The sequence below is a fragment of the Dendrobates tinctorius genome, unplaced genomic scaffold (genome assembly GCF_039654945.1).
Source record: "Dendrobates tinctorius isolate UK_male_01 unplaced genomic scaffold, ASM3965494v1 ptg000032l, whole genome shotgun sequence".
NCBI classification, from domain to species: domain Eukaryota; kingdom Metazoa; phylum Chordata; class Amphibia; order Anura; family Dendrobatidae; genus Dendrobates; species Dendrobates tinctorius.
This window is the reverse complement of record NW_027361700.1, coordinates 7,800,031-7,822,164: the sequence shown is the minus strand read 5'-3', so window position 1 is coordinate 7,822,164 and position 22,134 is coordinate 7,800,031. Positions and strand designations below refer to the sequence as shown.

At 45.3% G+C, this 22,134-nt stretch overlaps 1 protein-coding gene across 2 annotated transcripts in view; it reads right to left on the bottom strand.

Moving 5' to 3' along the window:
* Nucleotides 1-22,134, bottom strand: part of ACLY (ATP citrate lyase) — a 94,923-nt gene that overhangs the window by 41,660 nt on the left and 31,129 nt on the right. For both annotated transcript variants that reach the window (XM_073572373.1, XM_073572374.1), the window contains exons 4-8: nt 21,274-21,336; nt 16,596-16,786; nt 14,160-14,239; nt 13,917-14,047; nt 3,582-3,700 (exon numbers count right to left, since the gene is read on the bottom strand). In XM_073572373.1, the coding sequence (XP_073428474.1) occupies nt 3,582-3,700; nt 13,917-14,047; nt 14,160-14,239; nt 16,596-16,786; nt 21,274-21,336 (584 nt within the window). The remainder of the gene's footprint in view (nt 1-3,581; nt 3,701-13,916; nt 14,048-14,159; nt 14,240-16,595; nt 16,787-21,273; nt 21,337-22,134) is intronic.

The window sequence follows — 22,134 nt, the reverse complement described above, 5'->3', positions numbered from 1 at the left end:
CTTGGTTTTAAACACTTTTCGAATCCAAGTAAGAAATCCAGGATTTTAGAAATGTATAGGCAGAAGTTGATAATGGTTTCCACATATTGTGAGCAGAACTTCTTCCAGATTTGAATAAATAGCAGAAGTCACCAGTTTCCTGCATCATTGTGACCACCCGATCGGACAGACCCCGAGACATTAAGATCTGCCTCTCAGGATCCAAGCTGTCAGATACAAAAGTTGTATATTGTGATGTAGGAGCGGACCTAGAGAGATGGTCATCCCTCCCTGGAAGGAGAAGCGGATCTTCTAGAGCCATATGATTTAATAGTGGAAACCAGATCCTTTTCGGCCAAAAAAGGGGTGGGGAATCAGTGTTACCATAGGTTAATTTCCCACCTGGATTTTTGTCAGGACCCTCTGAATCAATGGAAAAGGCATATAGCAAATTTTCTGTCCCATTTTTGGGACAAGGCATCCACCCCTGCAGGTTGTCTTCTGGGTTCAGGAAGAAGCAGCTTGTCACTTTTGTGTTTTTCCAGGATGCAAACAGGTCTATTCGAGGGGCACCCCAACATTGGGTTCGCTGTAGAAACAAGTCCGTGTTTAATTCTCATTCTGAGGACCATTAGGTTTCCCTTCTAAGAAAGTCTGCCACCCTGTTCAAAGAGCCTTTCAGGTGAACAGCTGATATAGAAAGAACTGTCCTCTCTGTCCACTGGAAGATTTGTAAGGCTAGAGCATGCATGTGACAATGTCGAATAAGATTTTGACATGTCAGCCTCTGAGATGATCCTGGTACCTCTGGAGCATCTCCCATACTGCCCGCAGTTCTCTGTAGTTGGAAGATCTTGCACGGACTTCTGTAGACCATGTCCCCTGAAGGTATTGACCTTCCACCTTGGCACCTCAATCTTGCTGACTTGCTTTGGTAGTAACCTAGACACATGGGGAAAGGACCAAGGCACCCCTCTTTGGAGATTTCTTAGAGACGTCCACCATGTCATTGATGTCTTTAGCTCTGTATATATGACCATCTTCATGTCGAATCCCGATGGTTGCCTGTCCCAGGAGTCCAATATTGCTTTTTGCAACATTCTTGAGTGGGCTTGGCCCCCCAATTGTACACTTAGAATGCAGGATGTCAATCCCAATATTCTCATTGCGCGCCCAATTAACATCCACTTTTTTTTTCTTGGGAGGGCCCAAACTGTGTTCCTGACCTCCTTTAGTTTTATAAGAGTCAGAAACATGATCTGATGTGGGAGTTGAGAAGAACTCCCAGAAACACTTTCCGTGTGCCTGGCTCTAATCTGTATTATTCCCAATAGCTGAACCAACCCAGTTTTTTAAAGGTGATGATAGTTTGAGGAATGACAGTTGAGTTGTTGCACCGAGTCCTCCACCAAAAGGAGATCATCCAAATATGGGATGAAGATAATCCCTACCTTCCTTAAAAAGGTTACAACCTCTGTCATTAACTTTGTAAGTATCCGAGGAGCCCAGGATAGGCAGAACAGAAAGCACCGAAATTGAAAATGCTGGATTATCCTCTGATGTTATGGCACAAACCTCAGGAACCGGTGACAACGATGGATGGTCACGGGCTAATATGCATCTTTAAGATCCAAGGTGCACATTAGCGAATTCTCTCCTATTATCAGGACAGTTTATATTATGGCCTCCATTCTGACCTTCCTGTTCCTGACCCACTGGTTTAGGGTATTTAGGTTTATAATGATATAAAACCCAAGACAGGAAGAGTTTTCACAAGGGGAGTAAAGTTTTTTTTTCCCACTCTGGCAATTGGGAGGTAAATTTTTGAGATTTTTTCCCAAACCTTAACCTCTTCCAGTTCAAATTAGAAAGGAGAGACAGGCTGAGAAATCTCTGGGGATAACTTGCCTTTTTCTGCATCTTCCCCCTCTTCCATTATCATGGCTTTGATATGTTTGATAACACGAAAGACTCTATACCTTTGAGTTCTCAGCCCTCCAAACATCTGATCTTGTATTGCGTGAGCCACCTGCGTCTCCTCAATCTTCATAGTGTTCCGTACTGCACGTAATAGTTTATTAATGTCCTCAGATGAGAAATAGTATTTTTTCCTTTCCTCTGGGGGAATCTGAGGTGTATCCTCTTTACCCTCCAGATCCTGGTCAGAATAATAGGAACACCAACTCTTCTGATGATCCCTCCATTTTCCATCTGGCTGTCTTATGTCAGGACATGCCCTGTATCGTCCGTAGGGAAGCTAGGCTAGAAACTGCTTTCTACCTCTTCCCTAATCATGGATCCCGTGTCAGCCATAAAGGAGGTCTACTCCTCCTTTATTTTCACGATACACTGGGCACACAACTGCGTCTTATGTGTTTCTTGTAGTTTAGCATTACATGTCGCATATCTTCTGGTTTTATTCCTCTAGGAAGAACCAGACCCTGTAGGGGATCCTAAAGTTAAACAAAATAGGAAAAAAATAAGGCTAAGGCCTGTTTCACACTTCCGTTTTTGTGTCCGCCAAACGGATCCGTTTCCGTTTTTTTGACGGAAACTGATGCAAACGGATCCGTTTTTTTAAAAACGGATCCGTTTTTTTGACGGATCCGCGGTAACCGCTAATGGAAGTCTATGGGACAAAAAAAACGGATCCTGAAAAAAAATGGCGGATCCGTTTTTTTACGGAAACCAACGGATTTTGACGGATTTGAAAAAACGGAAGTGTGAAACAGGCCTTAGGGTCCCTGAGCTTACTCAATAAAACATTGGGGCCAAAAGACCATCAGTATGACTTACAATGCCCAGGGATTGTTCGGACAGTGTCTCTAAACGTGTTGGAATAACATCCATGGTCAGATTGTGCACATCAGAATCTCATCCACAATAGGCTTTATAGTATTCTACCTTGACTTCTGGTATACACCCCAGCACCTCTGTCCATAATCCCCTGCGTTCTACCCTGGAACGCACACTGCGCCGACAGATTTCCTTGCGTCCCCTGTATTCCGGAAGCACGTTCCACCCTGGAATGCATGCCACACACGTTATCGGATGTGTGCCTGGGTGGGGGGGGCTGCAGAGTGGAGCAGAGAGCCAGCAGCAGAGGAAGCGGTGAAAGCCAAGAGCCACATCCCGCTCTACTGACCCAGACTGAGGGACCCCTATTCAGCAAAGTGTCAGCCACAAGATTCTTCACAGGAGGAAGGGAAAGGATTGTTTCCATCCAATCCCACTTAGCTTGTTAAAAGGTAATCCTTGCGACAATGCACGCCCTCTCTGCATGTGTCCTCCTAAGGACAGGAAAAAACACTGAGTATGAGGTGGAGGGGTTGGTTAGGCGTTTAACCTCCGCTGCGTTTTCTGTCCCTAGAGGAGGAAAAGCAATACTCCCTGGTGTGCGGTCATGAGGGACGCTCTGGAAAAATAGGCTAGGGCTACATGGCATCACATATTGCACAGCCAAAGTCATTGTGCAGCCCAAGCCATAAGGGGCACCATTTCACCTCGGAAACAACAAACAAAGCAGCAAAACAGAAAAAAGGGTGTAGTTGATTAATCCTTTCATGATGTTCCTATAATTGATTATATCAATGCCTGCTTACCTATATACAACTGAGGCTCCTCCACCAGCAACCATAGTCCAGATCCTGCCACGAGGGTTCAAAATGGTAAGTTTTAGACTTGCTCCACTCTTGGCATCCAAGTCGGCAATATAGGCTTCCTGTTATAAAAAAAGAATATTTCATAAATATACATAAAAATTATAAAAATGTATTTTATCTATCTAAACTCATGTACATGTAGTTATACAGCATCAGTAGTGGATTAAGCCTACCTAAGGTAACAGTTAAAGGGGTAGGCCCTTTCTTCGATATTAGGTCAGCGATGCCTGCTTGCACCACTGGAGCCCTTATTTCCAGAACGGTGGTTCCCCAGACACAAGTCCCACCTGACGAGCTTCAGTACAGTTGTTGCATACAGGTAAAACATGGATTATGTGAGTGGCTTCCTCCATTCATTTCTATGAGTCATCAAAACAGTTGAGCACGCAAGCGGCACGGGGATCAGGACAGTGTTAAGGGCCTGTCACACTAAGCAATATCGCTATAACGTCACTGGTTTTTGTGACGTAGCAGCGATATTGCTAGCGATATCGCCATGTCTGATACTTACCTCCGACCGGCTCCCCCGCTGATTGCGTGAGAATGTCCTGGACCGTTTCTCGCCGTCAGCTTCCTGTGGCGCCCACGAGCGACACGTGGACGCGGGCGGGAGGACGTCAGGATCGCCTCGTCTGACAGGTAAGCAACGACCCCCGACCGCTGCTATGTCGCTGGTGAGATCTGCCTGTGTGGCAGCTCACTAGTGACCACTTAGCGATGCACCAGCGATCCTGACCGCGTCATATCGCTGGTCGGGATCGCTGGTGTATCGCTAAGTGTGACAGTACGTTATGCACCAGATTCATCAGAGCTGAGTTGATAAATCTGGAGTGTTTGAAAAAAAAAAAAAAAATTACCAAGATTTTGGAGCAAGTTTCAGACATTAGGACATCCCATCTTGTTGGGCAAGGCGCAGAAAGTGTCTAAAAAAAGACAGCTTGTATGGTGCAAGTCATAATAGACAGTTTTTTGGCACAAATTATGCCACAATTCTATGGGCAGTCAGGAGGGAGCAATCTGTGTAGGTCAAAGCCCTTACATATGCGCAGTCAGTATGAAAGTATTAAGTTACGTACCGGTAACGGTATTTTTCGGAGGCCCATGACAGCACCACGAGAGAGGGGATCCGCCCTATAGGAACAGGAAACCTACAGATACAAAAGGGCGGCACCTCTCCCACGCATCAGTTGGATTACAGAGCTTGAGAGGCTACCATGGTTAGTACACAACATATGATATATACAACCTATCTACCCTATTTAACAGAATTATTTCATACCATCTCCCACATAAAGTGATTCTATGAACAATCTTCTAAGGAGTGCACCCCTATATGTGAACAAGGGAGGGAACTAAGGGTGCTGTCATGGGCCTCCGAAAAATACCGTTACCGGTACGTAACTTAATACTTTATTCGGACTCCCATGACAGCACCACGAGAGAATTACAGAGATGTAAACTAACTTAGGGAGGGACTACAGCCTGCAGCACCCTTAGCCCGAAGGTGAGGTCTGAGGAGGCACCCATGTCTAACCGATAGTGGTTAAAAAAAGGTGGACGGAGATGACCAGGTGGCCGCCTTACATATTTGATCAATTGATACTCCAGATCTCTCCGCCCAGGATGATGCCATGGCCCGAGTGGAATGTGCCCTCAGGTTCTGTGGAGCCGGACCGCCACCTGCTGTGTAGGCAAGAGAGATAGCCTCCCTAATCCACCTTGCTAATGTGCGTTTTGATACTCTGTATCCTTTCCTGGAACCTTGGAAGGATAGGAATAATGCGTTCTCCTTCTTCCAAGGATCCGTGGCTGCTAAATATGTCAGTAAGCATCTTCTAATATCTAACGCCTGGAGTTTCTGCTCTTTAGGGTTGGTTGGGTTAGGGAGGAAGGAAGGCAGAACCATCTCCTGTGTTCTGTGGAATTGTGTTGCTACCTTGGGAAGGTATGCTGGATCTGGCCTTAGGATTACTCTATCCTGTAAGAACTCTGTGTAAGGAGGCAATCTGGAAAGTGCCTGTATATCGCTCACCCTACACGCGGATGTTATTGCTACCAGGAATGCTGTCTTAAGAGATATAATCTTTAGTGAGGCGGAATCTAAAGGTTCAAACGGACTTTCTGTCATGGCTGTAAGGACTAAGTTTAAGTCCCACGGTACGCATCTGTCTTTGTGTATAGGTCTCGATCTGGCCGCTGCTCTGATGAACCTTGCTACCCAATAATCTTTTGCAATATCAGCTGCAAACAGGGCCCCTAAGGCTGAAACTTGTATCTTTAGCGTACTTGTGGAGAGACCCAATTCGAAACCTTTCTGGAGAAATTCCAGAATATGTTTCGTGGGAATTCCATCTCTGATGTCAAAGTGAAAGGTGGACAGGAAGCGTTTCCAGGTCCTAGCATAGATATTAGTGGTGGTTAATTTTCTGCTTCTTAGGAGGGTGTCAATTAAGTTCTTGGAGAACCCTCTATTTTTTAATAGTGACCTTTCAAATACCACGCCGTCAAATGAAGTCCCGCTACTTGTGGGTGGCTGACTGGCCCCTGGTAGAGGAGATCCGGAAGGTTCGGCAGTACCCAGGGATCGCCTACCGACATGGTCCTCAACCACGCGAACCAGGTCCTCCTGGGCCAAAAGGGGGCAATCAGTATGACTCTTGCCTGATCCTCTCTGATCTTCCTGACTACCAGAGGAAGAAGATTCAATGGTGGGAAGGCGTATGCCAGAGAAAAGTCCTATCTTATCAGTAGGGCATCCACCGCCAGGGGATTTTCCCTGGGGTTCAGAGAGCAGAACAATCTTTCTTTTCTGTTTTTTCTGGTGGCAAAGAGGTCTACCTCTGGCTGGCCCCATCTGCGGACAATCTGGCGGTAAATATCTTTGTTCAAAGCCCATTCTCCTTGTCTTAGAGCCTTGCGGCTTAAAAAGTCTGCTCTTACATTGTCCTTTCCGCTGATGTGGAGCGCGGTCAAAGATAGACAATTTCTCTCTGCTATCTGGAGGAGCCGTTCTGTTATCTGCATCAGAGCGCTGGAGCGGGTTCCACCTTGGTGGTTGACATATGCTACCGCTACCTGGTTGTCCGAGTGTATCCTCACATGATGGCCCTGCAGGTAGATAATGAGTTTCTTGACTGCCCGCTCTATCGCCAATAGTTCTCTCTGGTTGGATGAGATTTCAGAATTAGAATCCCACTGGCCCTGTACTACTATGTCCCCCATATGGGCTCCCCAACCGAAGGAACTTGCGTCTGTGGTTATAATACGGGTTATCTGTGTTATGCAGGGCACCCCTGACGCTAGGTTCTCGCTCTCAAGCCACCATCTCAGTGATGTAACAGTTGAGGGGCTTAGACATATCCGACCCTGTAAGGAGCCTCTAAGGGCCCTGCTATTAATCAAGACGTCGTTTTGAAGGGTTCTGGTATGGAACTGTGCCCACCTTACTGCTGGGATGCATGAAGTTAGAGAACCTAACAGGGACATGGCCTGTCTGAGGGTCATAGATGGATTATCCATTGCCCGAAGAACCTGCTCCTGTATCTTTTGTAATTTATCTAGTGGTAGCAGGCACCGCTGAGTGTCTGAATTTAGTATCAACCCTAAAAATTTCTGTATTTTTAAGGGCTGGAGTCGGGATTTCTCGTAGTTTAAAATCCATCCCAGGTTTTCTAACCTGGATCTAGCTTTTTCTATCTGGGATTTACAATGACCCACCGATTTTCCTACAATCAAGAAATCGTCTAAATATGGAATGATTAAGACGTCAACCTCTCATAAGTGAGCCATAACTTCGGCCACTAACTTTGTAAAAACCCTGGGTGCTGCTGAGAGACCAAAGGGAAGGGCTCTATACTGAAAATGACGTACTGTGCCCTCTACTGAAACTGCCACCCTCAGGAACTGCTGGAAGTCTGTATGGATAGGTACATGATAGTACGCGTCTTTCAAATCTATGACTGCCATAAAACAACCTTTAAACAATATTTTTATTGTTGTATTAATGGACTCCATTTTGAATGTATGATTAATCAAAAACTCGTTAAGGGAACGAAGGTTTATAATCGTTCTGAATGTGTTATCAGGTTTCTGGATTAGAAACAGGGGAGAGTAAAACCCTCTTCCCCTTTCAGCCTCTGGAACCTCTACCAGGACATTTTTCTGACATAGGCTCAAGACTTCCGCTTCTAAAGCCGCTTGTTCGAGATGAGAAGATCTTAAGGGGGTCAGTTTAAAGGTGTCCCGCGGGATCTGGGTAAATTCCAACCTAAGCCCGGTGGATATTACCTTACGCGCCCAGTCACTATTCGTAATCTGTGACCATGCCGGGAAGAAGGATGACAGTCTACCCCCCACGGGAACCGCTAGTCATTGATTTGGTTTGTTTTGATCTCTCGACGAGCGTATAAACATATAGCCCGTACCTCGTCTCCTTCTGTCTTCCCATCTGGGTCGATCTCTAACAGGTGAAGAGTTGCGCCTTCTCCCCTGGCCAAATCTCCTTCTACCAAATGGGCGACGGTAGGACGCTGATGAAAGGTTTGGGAATCTTTTCTTGTCGTCCCCCGCCTTTTCAAGCAGCTCGTCTAGGACAGTTCCAAACAAATATTCGCCCTCACATGGAATCGCACAGAGCTTTGCTCTGGACTGGATGTCCCCCTGCCAGCACTTTAGCCACAGGGCTCTGCGAGCTGCGTTAGAGAGACCTGCTGCTCTGGCGGCCATTCTCACTGCATCCGCTGAGGCATCTGCCAGGAAGGCTGCTCCCTCTTGGATGGTCGGTAGGGCCCCAAGAATTGTCTGTCTTGATGTACCCTGTTTTAGTTGTGACTCCAACTGGTCCAACCAGACCATCATGGACCTGGCCGTGCACGTTGAAGCCACTGCTGGTCTTAAGGACCCGGCCGCCATCTCCCAGGTGTTTTTCAGGAAAGTATCAGCTTTCCTGTCTAAGGGATCTTTAAGGGATCCCATGTCCTCAAAGGGGAGCGAGGATTTTTTTTGATGCCTTCGCAATGGCAGCATCTAATTTGGGGGCTCTGTCCCAAGAACTTACTGCCGGATCGTCGAAGGGGTATCTCCTTTTGAGGGCTGGTGGTAGCGACCCTCTTTTGTCCGGTTTTTTCCACTCTCTGTGGATCAGATCCTGTATCTTTTGATTTAACGGAAAGACTCTCCGCTTCCTCTGTTCCAGCCCACCGAACATGACATCCTGCATGGATAAATGGGGCTTAAGCTCCTCTACCTCCATTGTCCCTCTGACTGCTTTGACCAGCTTGTCTACCCGGTCAAGAGGCAGACAAAATCGCCCCAAGTCCTCTTCTCCTGAGGAGGACGAGGGAGATGAAGCCTGGGAGTCTCTGCTTTTTCTCCACTCTACCGAGGAATCAGACTCCGCCGGGACCTCGCCCCTTAGACTTTGCGGCTGAGACAAGGACTTTAGGGTTTCCCTCATTTCTACCCTGACAATGTCTCTCAAACTCGCCGCTACTGCGGGCGACTCTTCTGCCGTCTGCTGAATACAGGGGGGGGCACAATCTTTTGAGGCACGCGTCCGGTAATGGGCATGCACAGAGTGCGCATTCCTTATGCTTATAGCTTTTTTTCCCGGAGAACGAGGGGGATTTCTTTCGGTCGATGCTCCTGTCTGCCTGGAGGAGCTCTTACGAGTGGACTGGTCACTTCGTCCCGCATTACTGTCACGGGACCCTTTCTTTTTCTGTTTGACCTGCCGAAGGTCATCCAGGGGCGGCAGTGATGTTTGCCGCTGCTGCCCTTGCTTCTGCTGCTGTCGATCGCTTTCCATTACCACTGCTGCTGCTGCATGTAGTAATGTGGCCAAGGCAAGGTACCCTGCCCGGGTCCCGCCTAAATACCCCTCCTCCGGTCAGCAGTATCCATGCCGCGCCCCTCCCCCCCCCCTTAACGGAGCTCCCTACCCCAGCTGGCGCCCGACCGCGCGCCATCGGTGTTTCCGATGGGCACCGCCATCTTGGAATCGCCGCGCATGCGCAGTGGCGCGCTGACCCGGAAGCGCCTCCTCCGCCCGCCCCCTGACGTCACCGCTACCCCGGAAACGTCGGAAGCCCCGCGGGACGCCCGGGAGCTCCGGAGCAGCGCCCGGTCGCAGCCCCCTGCACAGCGCTGCCAACATATTCGCGCCGCCGGAGCCGGGAATCCCCGGGGGGGGGGGGGGGGGGGGGGTATACTTACCGGCGGCGGCTTAATTCCGGAGACGGACATCCTCCGGACGCCGCTCCCTGCTGTCCACGCCACCGCCGTGACACCCATCCTGGACCACCGTGGCGCCTTCCAGGAGATCCGAACCAGGCCGAGGTAGGAGACCCCCTCGCTACCGGTGTCGGCTGGCCGGCCTGGGATCCAATTCTTCTGTAGGATCCCGTCCCCTCAGGAACAGGAAACCAACTGATGCGTGGGAGAGGTGCCGCCCTTTTGTATCTGTAGGTTTCCTGTTCCTATAGGGCGGATCCCCTCTCTCGTGGTGCTGTCATGGGAGTCCGAATAAAGAGGCATATAAAGAGTTAAATAGCTGTGATCACTCACAGCTGCAAGCCTGGTGTTTCAATAGGAGCCAGCTGTAACTGGGGACTACCGCTTTCTGGCACAGGCAAAGCACCTGTGCCTGCTCCATCCCCGCACCATACATGTACGGCATGGTGCAGTAAACATTTCACCTGGACATGCTCCTCTCCTTTTTATACATTTTGAACCAATAGACTCCCTTTAAAGGTCTGGATTAAAGGCCTTGGACACCTTTGACAATGAAAAAATATAATTTTTTTTTACATGTGACAGTGGCCATCTTTAGGTAATAAAGTTGCACCAAGTTTCAGTCTGCAATCTTCATTCAGGATTCTCTGACATGCAGTTTGCAGTCTAATACAATCATCAGAACTTTCTCTTGTATTAGGGTCTCTCCTGGAAATATAGGCTGGATGTAAGGTGTATGGGTGTCCAGGTTTCTGCAGTCTTCAATAATTGATATCAGCACAGCTTCTATCCTGGACTTATTTCCTCCTTTTCTATAGACAGTTTTCTTGAGACCCTCATCCCTCACTCCATGGAGTGCAGAGTTGTTTACAACCCTGCTGACTTAAGATACTGATATAGAGAACAGAGAAAAGGGCGCAAAGGGAGATAAGCAGAAGTTCTGATGGATGTGTAACCATTTTGTAAAAGCACTCGGCTAGATGAATACGTTTCAGCCTTGAGTCACCTTGAGGCAGCCTTGAGGAGACACATCCCTCTAGGGAGAGGCCCTGTTAAGACTGATTTATTAAAACAAGAAAATTGAGTTTGGCTGGTATGGTGGGGGCCCGAGATACAAGGCTTCTTGCATCAATACAGAATGTCAAGCTAATGGAATGACTGCAGGGACATCATTTGTAATTCATAAAATGCCTTTATTACTCAGGCATTTTCTTCCTGCTTTATGCAACGGTGATAACAAAAGGAATAACATTTCACTGCAAATTAATGGGCACATAGAGTTCACCCTTCTCCAGTTCTTTTAAGACTTGTTCCTCAGCCAAGTTTAGTAAGCACATCGCCTGCCATAAATGGTTTTAATATATTGATTTCTACATTTTCTATATAGGATATCTCCTTCTACACCTTAAATTAGTTAACAAATCAAAAATCTCTGACCAACAATTTATCTGATCTCAAACAAACAGAATGGAAATTACATGAGGTGCTCACGTTTAGGCTATGTACGCACATTGAGTATTTGCTTGCAGAAATTTCTACATCTCTTTGCCGTACAAAAACGCATGCAAAACAAGCGTTTTTTCTGCAGCGTTTTTTCCTGCCATGAATGCTTTTTTGAGCTAAATAAAAGATATTTTAAAAAAAAAGTTTTGTGATGTAATTTCTTGGTTCACCACCACCTTTTTCATGCTAATGCAGTAGCATCAGAATAATAGGATTAGGGCTTAGCGTCAGCAGTTGTCACTGACACCTAGCTCTAGGCTTAAGGCCCTTATACATTTAGCAATGCACCAGCGATCCGACCCGGTCAGGATCGCTGATGCATCGCTAAATGATCGCTAGTGAGCTTTCATACAGAAAGATCTCACAGCGATGCAGGAGCGACGCAGCGCACGATACTCACCTTTCACACACAGCGATCCTGACGTCCTCCCGTCCGCGTCCAGCGTCACTCGTCGTCACAGCAGGAAGCCCAGCAGGAAGCTGACGACGAGAAATGGAGCCGCCCAATCTCGCGCGATCAGCGATGGACAGCGGGGGAGCCGGTCGCTGGTAAGTATCACACATAGCGATATCGCTAGCAATATCGCTATAACATCACAAAATCGGTGACGTTTTAGCGATATTGCTAGCGATATCGCTTAGTGTAAAACCCCCTTAAGTAATGAAAAGGTGTCAGCCCGACACCCTCATTACCAAGCCGATAAGTAAACACAAACGTGCACACACACCATCCTATATAGGAGCGTTAACAGAACGATCAGCTGTAACCAGACAGCAACTGTTAATTTTAAAGAAAAAAAAAAATAAAGGAAAAAAAAAAAAATTGCGTGGGCTCCCACATAATTTTAATAATCAGCAGAGGGAAAGCCGATGGCTAAGGGTTGTTAATATTCTGGGAAGGAGCCAATAGCCATAAAAGGTTCCCAGGCTATTAATATCAGCTCGCACGGCAACAGTTTGCTTAGACTTTACTGGCTAGTTTACAGGGGGACCCCAGAAAAAAAAAATTGACATAGGGTCCCTCTATCAAATCTAACCAGCAAAGGCTAGGCAGACAGCTGCGGGCTGATATTAATAGCCTAGGAAGGGGCCTTGATATTGGCCCCTACCAGACTAAAAACCATCAGCTCTCAGCCGCCCCAGAAAAGGCGCATCTATAAGATATAGGGGTTCATATTTGTGGGGTTGATGTCACCTTTGTATTGTCAAGTGACATCAAGCCGACAGGTTAATAATGGAGAGGCGTCTATAAGACACCTATCCATTAGTAACCCCACAGTGATATTGTATTAAAAGACAAACACCCAGAATAAAGTCTTTTATTTGAAATAATGACAGAGTTCTTTAATAAATATTAAACCATACTCACCGAACATCTAATCCACAGAAGCCAACATCTCCTGCAACAAAAATAAAATAAACCATAATATTCCTCACCTGTCCGCTGAGAAGCTAATCCATAATATCCCACGACAATCCTGATCACTTTGAGAGCAGACACATCAGTGATGTGACTGCTCTCAAAGACAACCAGCGATACACTGACAGGAGGTAATCGCTCCCGCAGTGTATCACTAAGCTGCTGTGAGAGTTCACCGGAGTTCATCAGCTCCAGAGCTCTCACTTATGGCACCGCTGTGTGAGACCTTTCCCACGCAGCGGTGGTATGCCGTAAGGAAGATCACCGGAGCTGATCAGCTGATGAACTCCGGTGAACTCTCACGGCAGCTCAGTGATACACTGCGGCAGCGATTTACCTCCTGTCAGTGTATCGCCGGTGCTCGGGTAGAGCGGTCACATCTCTACACGTGAGGTCGCCGTGGGACACTTGGGATTACGGCGAACAGGTGATTATATGTTGGTTTATTATTTCACATTATTTCTAGGAGACGAGGGCGGCGGGGATTTGGTGTTAGTTGCGTATAATGTAATTTATTTTTATGTGACTATGTTTTTTGTTTTTTAAACTGTGAGCACAGGCGCCAGCAAATGAGAATGTCTCCCACCAGCGGCATCTGCTGTCACTGTTATCAGTGACAGCAGACATAGCCCCATGGGAGCAGTAGTCTCATCAGCCCACGCCTGTGGGTCACAGTCACAGCTGCATGGACACGCTATCTGTCAGAATGATCCCGCAGTGCTCTGATCGATGGTCTTACCGGCGGTAGTGTTACCACCGATAAGAACTACTGCGCCGGTGTTTCTCCATAGAGTGGAAAACACCATAGGAAGCTGGTAAAAACAAAAACTCAGCAAATCAGCAAACATTTTTTACACCTGCGTTTTTGCTGTGGCTTTGACTGACTCAACTTAAGTCAATGGGTGCAGAAACGCAAAAAGAATTGCCATGCTGCAGAAAAAAATATTCACTGCAAATACACACGGAAATTTACTGATCATGTGTACAACACTTCAGGATTGTCATTGAATTACCTTGCACAATGTTTCCATAGCATTTTTGAACCATTTCCATGCGGAAAAAACGCATCAAAAACGCACCGTGTGCACATACCCTTAAGGAGATTACTTTTGGATTCTTACCTCTGGATAAGCTTCTCTACCGAAGGGTGGTGGAAACTCCACATCTCCCCATTTAGCTTTGCAGACATAGTCAGCAGTGGCATCAATCTTGGCTGCCATGTCCAACACATATACGCCATCCTTAGTGACAACTGGAAAGTGGAAATGGAGGAACAAACGGAAATGTGTATGATCATTTTGGTTTCGTAGACTAAAGAGGTGCAGACAACAAGCAACAGACAACTAGCTCAAAATTTGACTTACCTAAAGGATTGATCTCTAGATAAGTGAAGTAAAGGTCATCATACAGGTTAAAAAGTCCAGCAATAAAGCTTGCAAGGATCCTGTAGAGTATAACAGAAAAGATATTTAAGCTAGACAAACAGTATTAGCTCATTTACACAAGCCGATCCAGGTCATAAAGGGGTTGTCTGGCCATAAGGCCCGTCTCATATAGTGAGATCGCTGATGCGTCACAGATTTTGTGACACAACAGCGATCTCTCTACTTGTGACACATAGCGGCGACAGGCCCCCCCCTGCTGGATATCGCTGATCATGCTCGAATGTCCTGGGCCATTTTTTCATAGTCGACGTCCCGCTGACCAGCATGCATCGCTGTGTTTGACGCCGACGAGCGACCTCGTTGGCGACGCAGAACTCAGGGATGCAGGCTGGAATCGTTCAGAATAGCTGCTGTGTGACAACGCACCAGCGATCCTTACCAGGTTGCATCATTGTCGGGATTGCTGGTGCGTCGTTGAAGAGATCTTCCTGTTTGGCAGCTTACTAGCGACCATGTAGCGACGCACCTGCGATCCTTACCAGGTCGTATCGTTGTCAGGATCGCTGGTGCGTCGCTATGTGAAACGGGACCCACAGATTGACTGCAGACTTGTAGCCTATGTGATTGCTCGAAGTGACTCACATCGCGTGTGGTTAGGTTTCTCGGGACTCATTGACAGGTGCGGGACCACAAGTATGTAATTAGCATATATGCAGTCACGTTTCGACTAGATGTGCTCAGCTTTACTCATTACAAGCGAAACCAGACAGTTTAGCTGAAATATGGCTGAAAGTATGCAATAGTCATATGACCGTCCAACAAGTCTGCAGTCATGGAGTGACTGTAGACTTGTAGAAGGAGGCTGGATAACCCCTTAAAACAACCTCCTGTCGCCTATTTACACAAGCCGACAAAATAGTGATGGGGACAGAATAGTTGTTAATACAATCAGTAGCCTGTTGGCAGCACCTCTCCCCCATTTACATGCAGCAATTTGCTGCCAATAACAATGATTTGTATGCTAGCATAATGATCGCACCTGACGAGAAGATAATTACTATTTCAAAAACTGACCGTCACATCCAAGCATAATGTGAACAGGTGCTTAACCTAGAGTCACCAACTCATATACATTCAAGCAAAAAAAGGAAGCACACTGTAGCGCCAAACCATGCAAACATGAAAAATGAATAATGAATTGCATTACTGCATTAGAATGCATTCTAATGCAGTAATGCAATTCATTATTCATTTTTCATGTTTGCATGGTTTGGCGCTACAGTGTGCTTCCTTTTTTTTGCTTGAGAAGATAATTACTGGCTTGTTTTTTATTGTTTTTAATTGGGAACAATGCTCATCAGTTCAATTATTGGCTTATACAGTATAACTGGGCCAAAAAAAAAAAAAAAAAATTAGCAAGTGAAACATCTCTACGGAAAGTAGCAGTCATGTGACACAATGAATAACACAATTTTGTAGCCATAATTGACTTGTATACTTCATTTCCCACCAATTTTTCCTAAATCTTTAATTTTAAGTTGATCGAGAATTCATAGGTAGAGACTAGCTGCTTAGAGATCTCCAATACACAGCACGCAGAGGAGATCTGGAGCACGTTCTCAGGAGCAGAAGCAGTATGAAGGACATTATGTAGCAGCACTAAGCAGTGTTCCTGTGAATGGTCTTGGTACGGCGCCTCCCATCTTCTTATGATCACCGCCTTCCTGCTAGCTTCTTGTAGATGAAGCGACCCTGCATCATCCACACAGAATCCCTGGCATCGTGCTCCTGCGCAGGCGTACTTATCTACCCTGTTGAGGGCAGAGCAAAGTACTGCAGTGCGGAAGTGCTGGGGCTCTTTGACCTTTTCCGGCACCTGCACACTGCAGTACTTTGTTCTGCCATCAACAAAGTAGAGACGTACGCCTGTGCAGGAGCATGATGCCGGGGAGGCTGTGTGGATGATGCAGGGTCGCATCTACAAGAATCAAGCAGAAGGGCGGCATCTTAAGATGACGGGAGGCACCGAACCAAGACCAGTGACAGCCATCGGACCGGACAGACCAACAGGTGAGTATAATAAAACTTATTTTTCAGTTCTTACAGGTCAGGTTGGGGACTTGTATACAGCATTATAGAATGTTGTATATAAGCCCTGAAAGGCGATGGCCGTATCTTATATCAGCCAAAACTGCTGACAGATTCCCTTTAAAGACCAACATATAAAAAAATTACATCATAACCAAACTAAGAGGAACAAAATGAGTGCCAGAGGGATAATAATGCATTACACAATCACATAACACTGTGCTTTCCATCTCAAGATGATCTATTAATACCCAAGGAAGAGTCAGTAGGAAAATAAAGCCCTCAGGCCAATCTAGTAACACATGTTAGCCTTCTCCTCTTACTTACTCTTGCTTATCAGGGGTGACATGAATCAGAAGTTGGTTCTTCACATCTTGTTCGGTCAAGCGTTCCCCCACACCGACAAGTAGCTTCTGTGCTTTTGCATCAACATCCCCAACATCCACACCTCCTTCATGATGGAAAAGCACATAGTCCCCCTCCCGGGCAGCGTAGATGCAGACATAGAACTCCTCATTCTGCCACAAAAAAAACAAAAATAAAGCTTGGATAATGCTATAAGAAGTTCTACAAAATGTATAAGTAAACGCGCATGGTCTTTACTCTTAAAGGGGTTGTCCACTACTAGAAACCCTCTTGAGCAAAATGTTTGGCCCCCATAAAATAAACCAATGTTCATTGTCCCATTAAATGGAATGTGTCAGCAGTTTTTTCTATGTAATTTGAAGACAGCATGAGGTAGGGGGTAATGTCACATGTCCTGCTGTGGGCTGTTTACTTGGATAAGCAGCTCAGGGTCTATAGCCATTGTGTATAGAGAGCCTGGAGTGGGCAGGGTTAGCTTTCTCACCTCTGCTGCATTGCTTAATCAAAAAACGCTCAAACTCAAACGGCTGCACCCAGTAATCGAAGTGATGCATCATTGGATTCAGCTTCTCTTAGTCTATATCATGCTGCTCTCAGGTGAGGAACATATCAATATATGTAAGGTATTGGTTAATATTAAGGCCTTAATACAGAAGCTGGCAAACTGCGTCAAAGTTCCTTACACTTGCCAGTCCTACTCTAACATGAAAACCTCAAAAAGAGGAAAAAATCCTCCAAAAAATTCAGATACAAACCAGACAGGCCTAAATGCATCTGCACTAATACACGGGATGCATTCTAGTTGGCACTGGGCAGCCCCCCTATATGGTGTTACTAAGAGGTTGTGAACCAGAAGCCCTGCATTCCCTGTGTGAATACTGCCACATGCGGATTATTTCTTCTGCACTGGTGTACCACACGGCCAATCCCTGATTGTAGGCTGGCTGTTTCATTTGGTATTTATGCACCTGTGCAGCTGCACCCTGTATTAGTGCAAATGCATTTAGGCCTGTCTGGTTTGTATCTGAATTTTTTGGAGGATTTTTTCCTCTTTTTGAGGTTTTCATCTCAGGTGAGGAAGCAAAACAATGCTGACAGATTCCCTTTAACCCCTTCACTACCAAGGGTGGTTTGCACGTTAACTCCCGGACCATTTTTTACAATTCTGACCACTGTCCCTTTATGAGGTAATAACTCTGGAACGCTTCCATGGATCTCGGTGATTCTGACATTGTTTTCTCGTGACATATTGTACTTCATGTTAGTGGTAAAATTTCATTCAAATAACTTGTGTTTATTTGTGAAAAAAAAAACGGAAATTTGGCAAAAACTTTGAAAATTTCGCAATTTTCCAACTTTGAATTTTTATGCCCTTAAATCACAGAGATACAGCACACAAAAAACTTGATAAGTAACATTTCCCACATGTTTACTTTACATCAGCACAATTTGGGAACCAAAATTTTTTTTCGTTAGGAAGTTATAAGGGTTAAAAGTTGACCAGCGATCTCTCATTTTTTGCAACACCTTTTTATTTTTACGGATCACATCACATTTGAAGCCATTTTGAGGGGTCTATATGATAGAAAATACCCAGAAAATACCCAAAAGTGACACCATTATAAAAACTGCACCCCTTAAGGTGCTCAAAACTACATTCAAGAAGTTTATTAACCCTTTAGGTGCTTCACAGGAATTTTTTGAGTATTTTAAAAAAAAAAAAAAAAATATGAACATTTAACTTTTTTTCACACAAAAAATACTTCAGGTTCAATTTTTTTTATTTTACCAAGGGTAACAGGAGAAATTGGACTACAAAAGTTATTGTGCAATTTGTCCTGAGTACGCTGATACCTGATATGTGGGGGGGGGGGACCACTGTTTCGGCGCATGGCAGAGCTCAGAAGGGAAGGAGCGCCATTTGACTTTTTCAATGCAAAATTGGCTGGAATTCAGATCGGACGCCATGTCACACTTGGAGAGCCCCTGATGTACCAAAACAGTGGAAACCCCCCACAAAAGACACCATTTTGGAAACTAGACCCCCCAAGGAACTTATCTAGATGTGTGGTGAGAACTTTGAACCCCAAGGGCTTCACAGAAGTTTATAACGTACTGCCGTACAATTAAAAAAATCGTATTTTTTCTACAAAAATGATCTTTTCACCCTCATTTCTTATTTTTCCAAGGGTAACAGGACCCCAAAAGTTATTGTGCAATTTGTCCTGAGTACGCTGATACCTGATATGTGGGGGGGAACCACTGTTTCGGCGCATGGCAGAGCTCGGAAGGGAAGCAGCGCCATTTGACGTTTTTAGCTGGAATTGAGATCGGACACCATGTCGCATTTGGAAAGCCCCTGATGTACCAAAACAGCAGAAACCCCCCACAAGTGACACCATTTTGGAAACTAGACCCCCCAAGGAACTTATCTAGATGTGTGGTGAGCACTTTGAACCCCCCAGTGCTTCACAAAAGTTTATAATGCCCGGGCGTGAAAATAAAAAAAATCATATTTTTTCCACAAACATGATCATTTAGTCCCCAATTTTTTTATTTTCCCCAAGGGTACCAGGAGAAATTTGACCCCAAAAGTTGTTGTCCAATTTATCCTGAGTACGCTGATACCTCATATGTAGGAGAAAACTACTGTATGGGCACACGTCGGGGCTCGGAAGGGAAGTAGTGACGTTTTGGAATGCAGACTTTGATGGAATGGTCTGCGGGTGTCATGTTGCCTTTGGAGAGCCCCTGATGTACCTAAACAGTGGAAACCCCCAACAAATGACACCATTTTGGAAACTAGACCCCCTAAGAAACTGATCTAGATGTGTGGTGAGCACTTTGAACCCCCAAGTGCTTCACAGAAGTTTATAACGCCCGGGCGTGAAAATAAAAAAAATCATTTTTTTTTCCACAAAAATGATATTTTTGCCCCCAATTTTTTATTTTCCTAAGGGTAACAGGAGAAATTGGACCCCAAAAGTTGTTTTGCAATTTGTCCTGAGTAGGCTGATACCCTATATGTCGGGGTAAAACACTGTTTGGGCGCATGGCAGAGCTTGGAAGGGAAGGAGCACCATTTGACTTTTTCAACGCAGAATTGGCTGGAATTGAGATCAGATGCCATGTTGAGTTTGGAGAGCACCTGATGTGCCCAAACAGTGGAAACCCCCCAATTATAACTCCAACCCTAACCCCAACACACCCCTAACCCTAATCTCAGCCCTAACCCTAATCTCAGCCCTAACCCCAACGGGAAAATGGAAATAAATACATTTTTTTTTAATTTTATTATTTTTCCCTAACTAAGGGGGCGATAACGGGAGGTTTGATTTACTATTTATGGCTTTTTTTTATGTTTGGCAGCTGTCACACACTAAAAGACTCTTTATTGTAAAAATAGTTTTTGCATCACCACATATTGAGAGCTATAATTTTTCCATATTTCGACCCACTGAGTCATGTGACGTCTTATTTTTTGCGGGACGGGTTGACGTTTTTATTGGTATCATTTTCGGGCACGTGACATCTTTTGATCGCTTTTTATTCCGATTTTTGGGACGCAGAATGAACAAAAACCAGTTTCATGAATTTCTTTTGGGGGGGTGCGTTTACACCGTTCCGTGTGCTGTAAAATTTATAAAGCGCTTTTATTCTTCGGGTCAGTACGATTACAGCGATACATCATTTATGTCATTTTTTTATGTTTTAGCGCTTTTATGCAATGAAAACAATTTTATATAAAAAATAATTATTTTTGCATCGCTTTATTCTGCAAGCTATAAACTTTTATTTTTTCGCTGATGACGCTGTGTGGCGGCTCGTTTTTTGCGGGACAAGATTACGTTTTCACCAGTACCATGGATATTTATATGCGTCTTTTTGATCACACGTTATTGCACTTTTTGTTTGGCGGTATGATAATAAATCATTATTTTTTGCTTCGTTTTTTATTTTTAAAGGGGCTCGCTAAAGAGGTTAACTAATGGGACAGTTTTATAGGGCGGGTCGTTACGGACGCGGCGATACCAAATATGTGTACTTTTATTGTTTTTTTTTTATTATTTCCAAAAAATTAATTAGGGAATTTTTTTTTTTTTTAATTTATTTAGCGATTTTTTTTAAAATTTTTACACTTTTTTTTTTTAACTTTATTACATTGTCCCAGGTGGGACATCACTGTCCTGTGACAGATCGCTGATCTGTCACATCACAGATCAGCAATCTGTCACAGGCAGTGCAAAAGGAAGCCAGCTCCCTGCAGGCCCCCGTCACCATACTGGATCCGGAGACTGCAGGGAAGGAGCCCCCCCGCAGCAGCGCTGCACATTGCGCTGCTGTGGGGGGCTCAGGGAAGCACGGAGGGAGCCCCCTCCCTGCCGATGCTTCCCTCTAACCCCCGGTTCACCGCGATTGTGTTTGATCGCGGTGTGCCAGGGGTTAACGTGTCGGGGGCGGTCCATGACCGCCCCTGACACATTGTGCCGGGTGCCAGCTGTGATAATCAGCTGACACCTTATCGCTGTGATGTACTATCCCGTCCATGGGAATTAGGTCCCAGGTCACATGGACGGAATATTACGTCCATTGTAGGAAAGGGGTTAAATTGTGTGGGATTGATCAGTGTTGTACGCACCTGCTTATGTCGAACAAATGGCTCAATCAGGAAATTCTTAAGAATCCCTTTTGCTTTTGCAATCTGAGAAGAAAAAAAAAAATTCCAAGTAAAAAAAAAAATATATGGGATTATTAAATAGTAGAAATAATGGAAACAAAAACACACAAATACAAAAGTTCAGTAATTCACCTAATTAGGTCTTTGTTCATTAAATCGAAGTGGGAAAAAAAAGCTAAAATTATGCATTTTTTAATTGCAGCATAGTTATCGAATATTTAACCAGCAGATATGCATAAAGGGGATGGTCAAGTTCTTGTCTCCATGAGTGCACCCCTTCTCTGCCTCCAGTCTTCCTGCTTTCCAGGCCAGGGAACGAGCACTCCTGGAAAGTGACAGTTTGGGCTGGTGGTAAGGCCAAGCCGTTGGCCCAGATTGCCTGTGCTATGATGCTGTAGGGTCACTGACACAGCGATCTGGCCAGCATTAGAGCACTGCTTACAGGCGCTATAGCAAACAGCTTGCAAGTGTATTCCTTGCCTAGGAAAGCAGCCACCTTTGAAGTGGTTAACAAGCAATAACATAGTAACATATTTTTGAAGGCTGTAGGAAGACCTTATGTCCATCTAGTTCAGCCTATTTTTATAGTGCAGCTGTTCTGCATTGTTGATCCTGGGGAAGGCAAAAAACCCACAGAGTAGAAGCCAATTTTCTCCATAGGGAAAAAAATTCCTTCCCCTAAGCTGGGTCAACCATCTACCTATAATATTCTGTTATTCGTAACCTTCTATACTGTTAAGCTGGAGTCACACATAGCAACTTACCAGCGATCCCGACAACGATATCAACATGTCAGGATCGCTGGTAAGTCGCTATGTGATC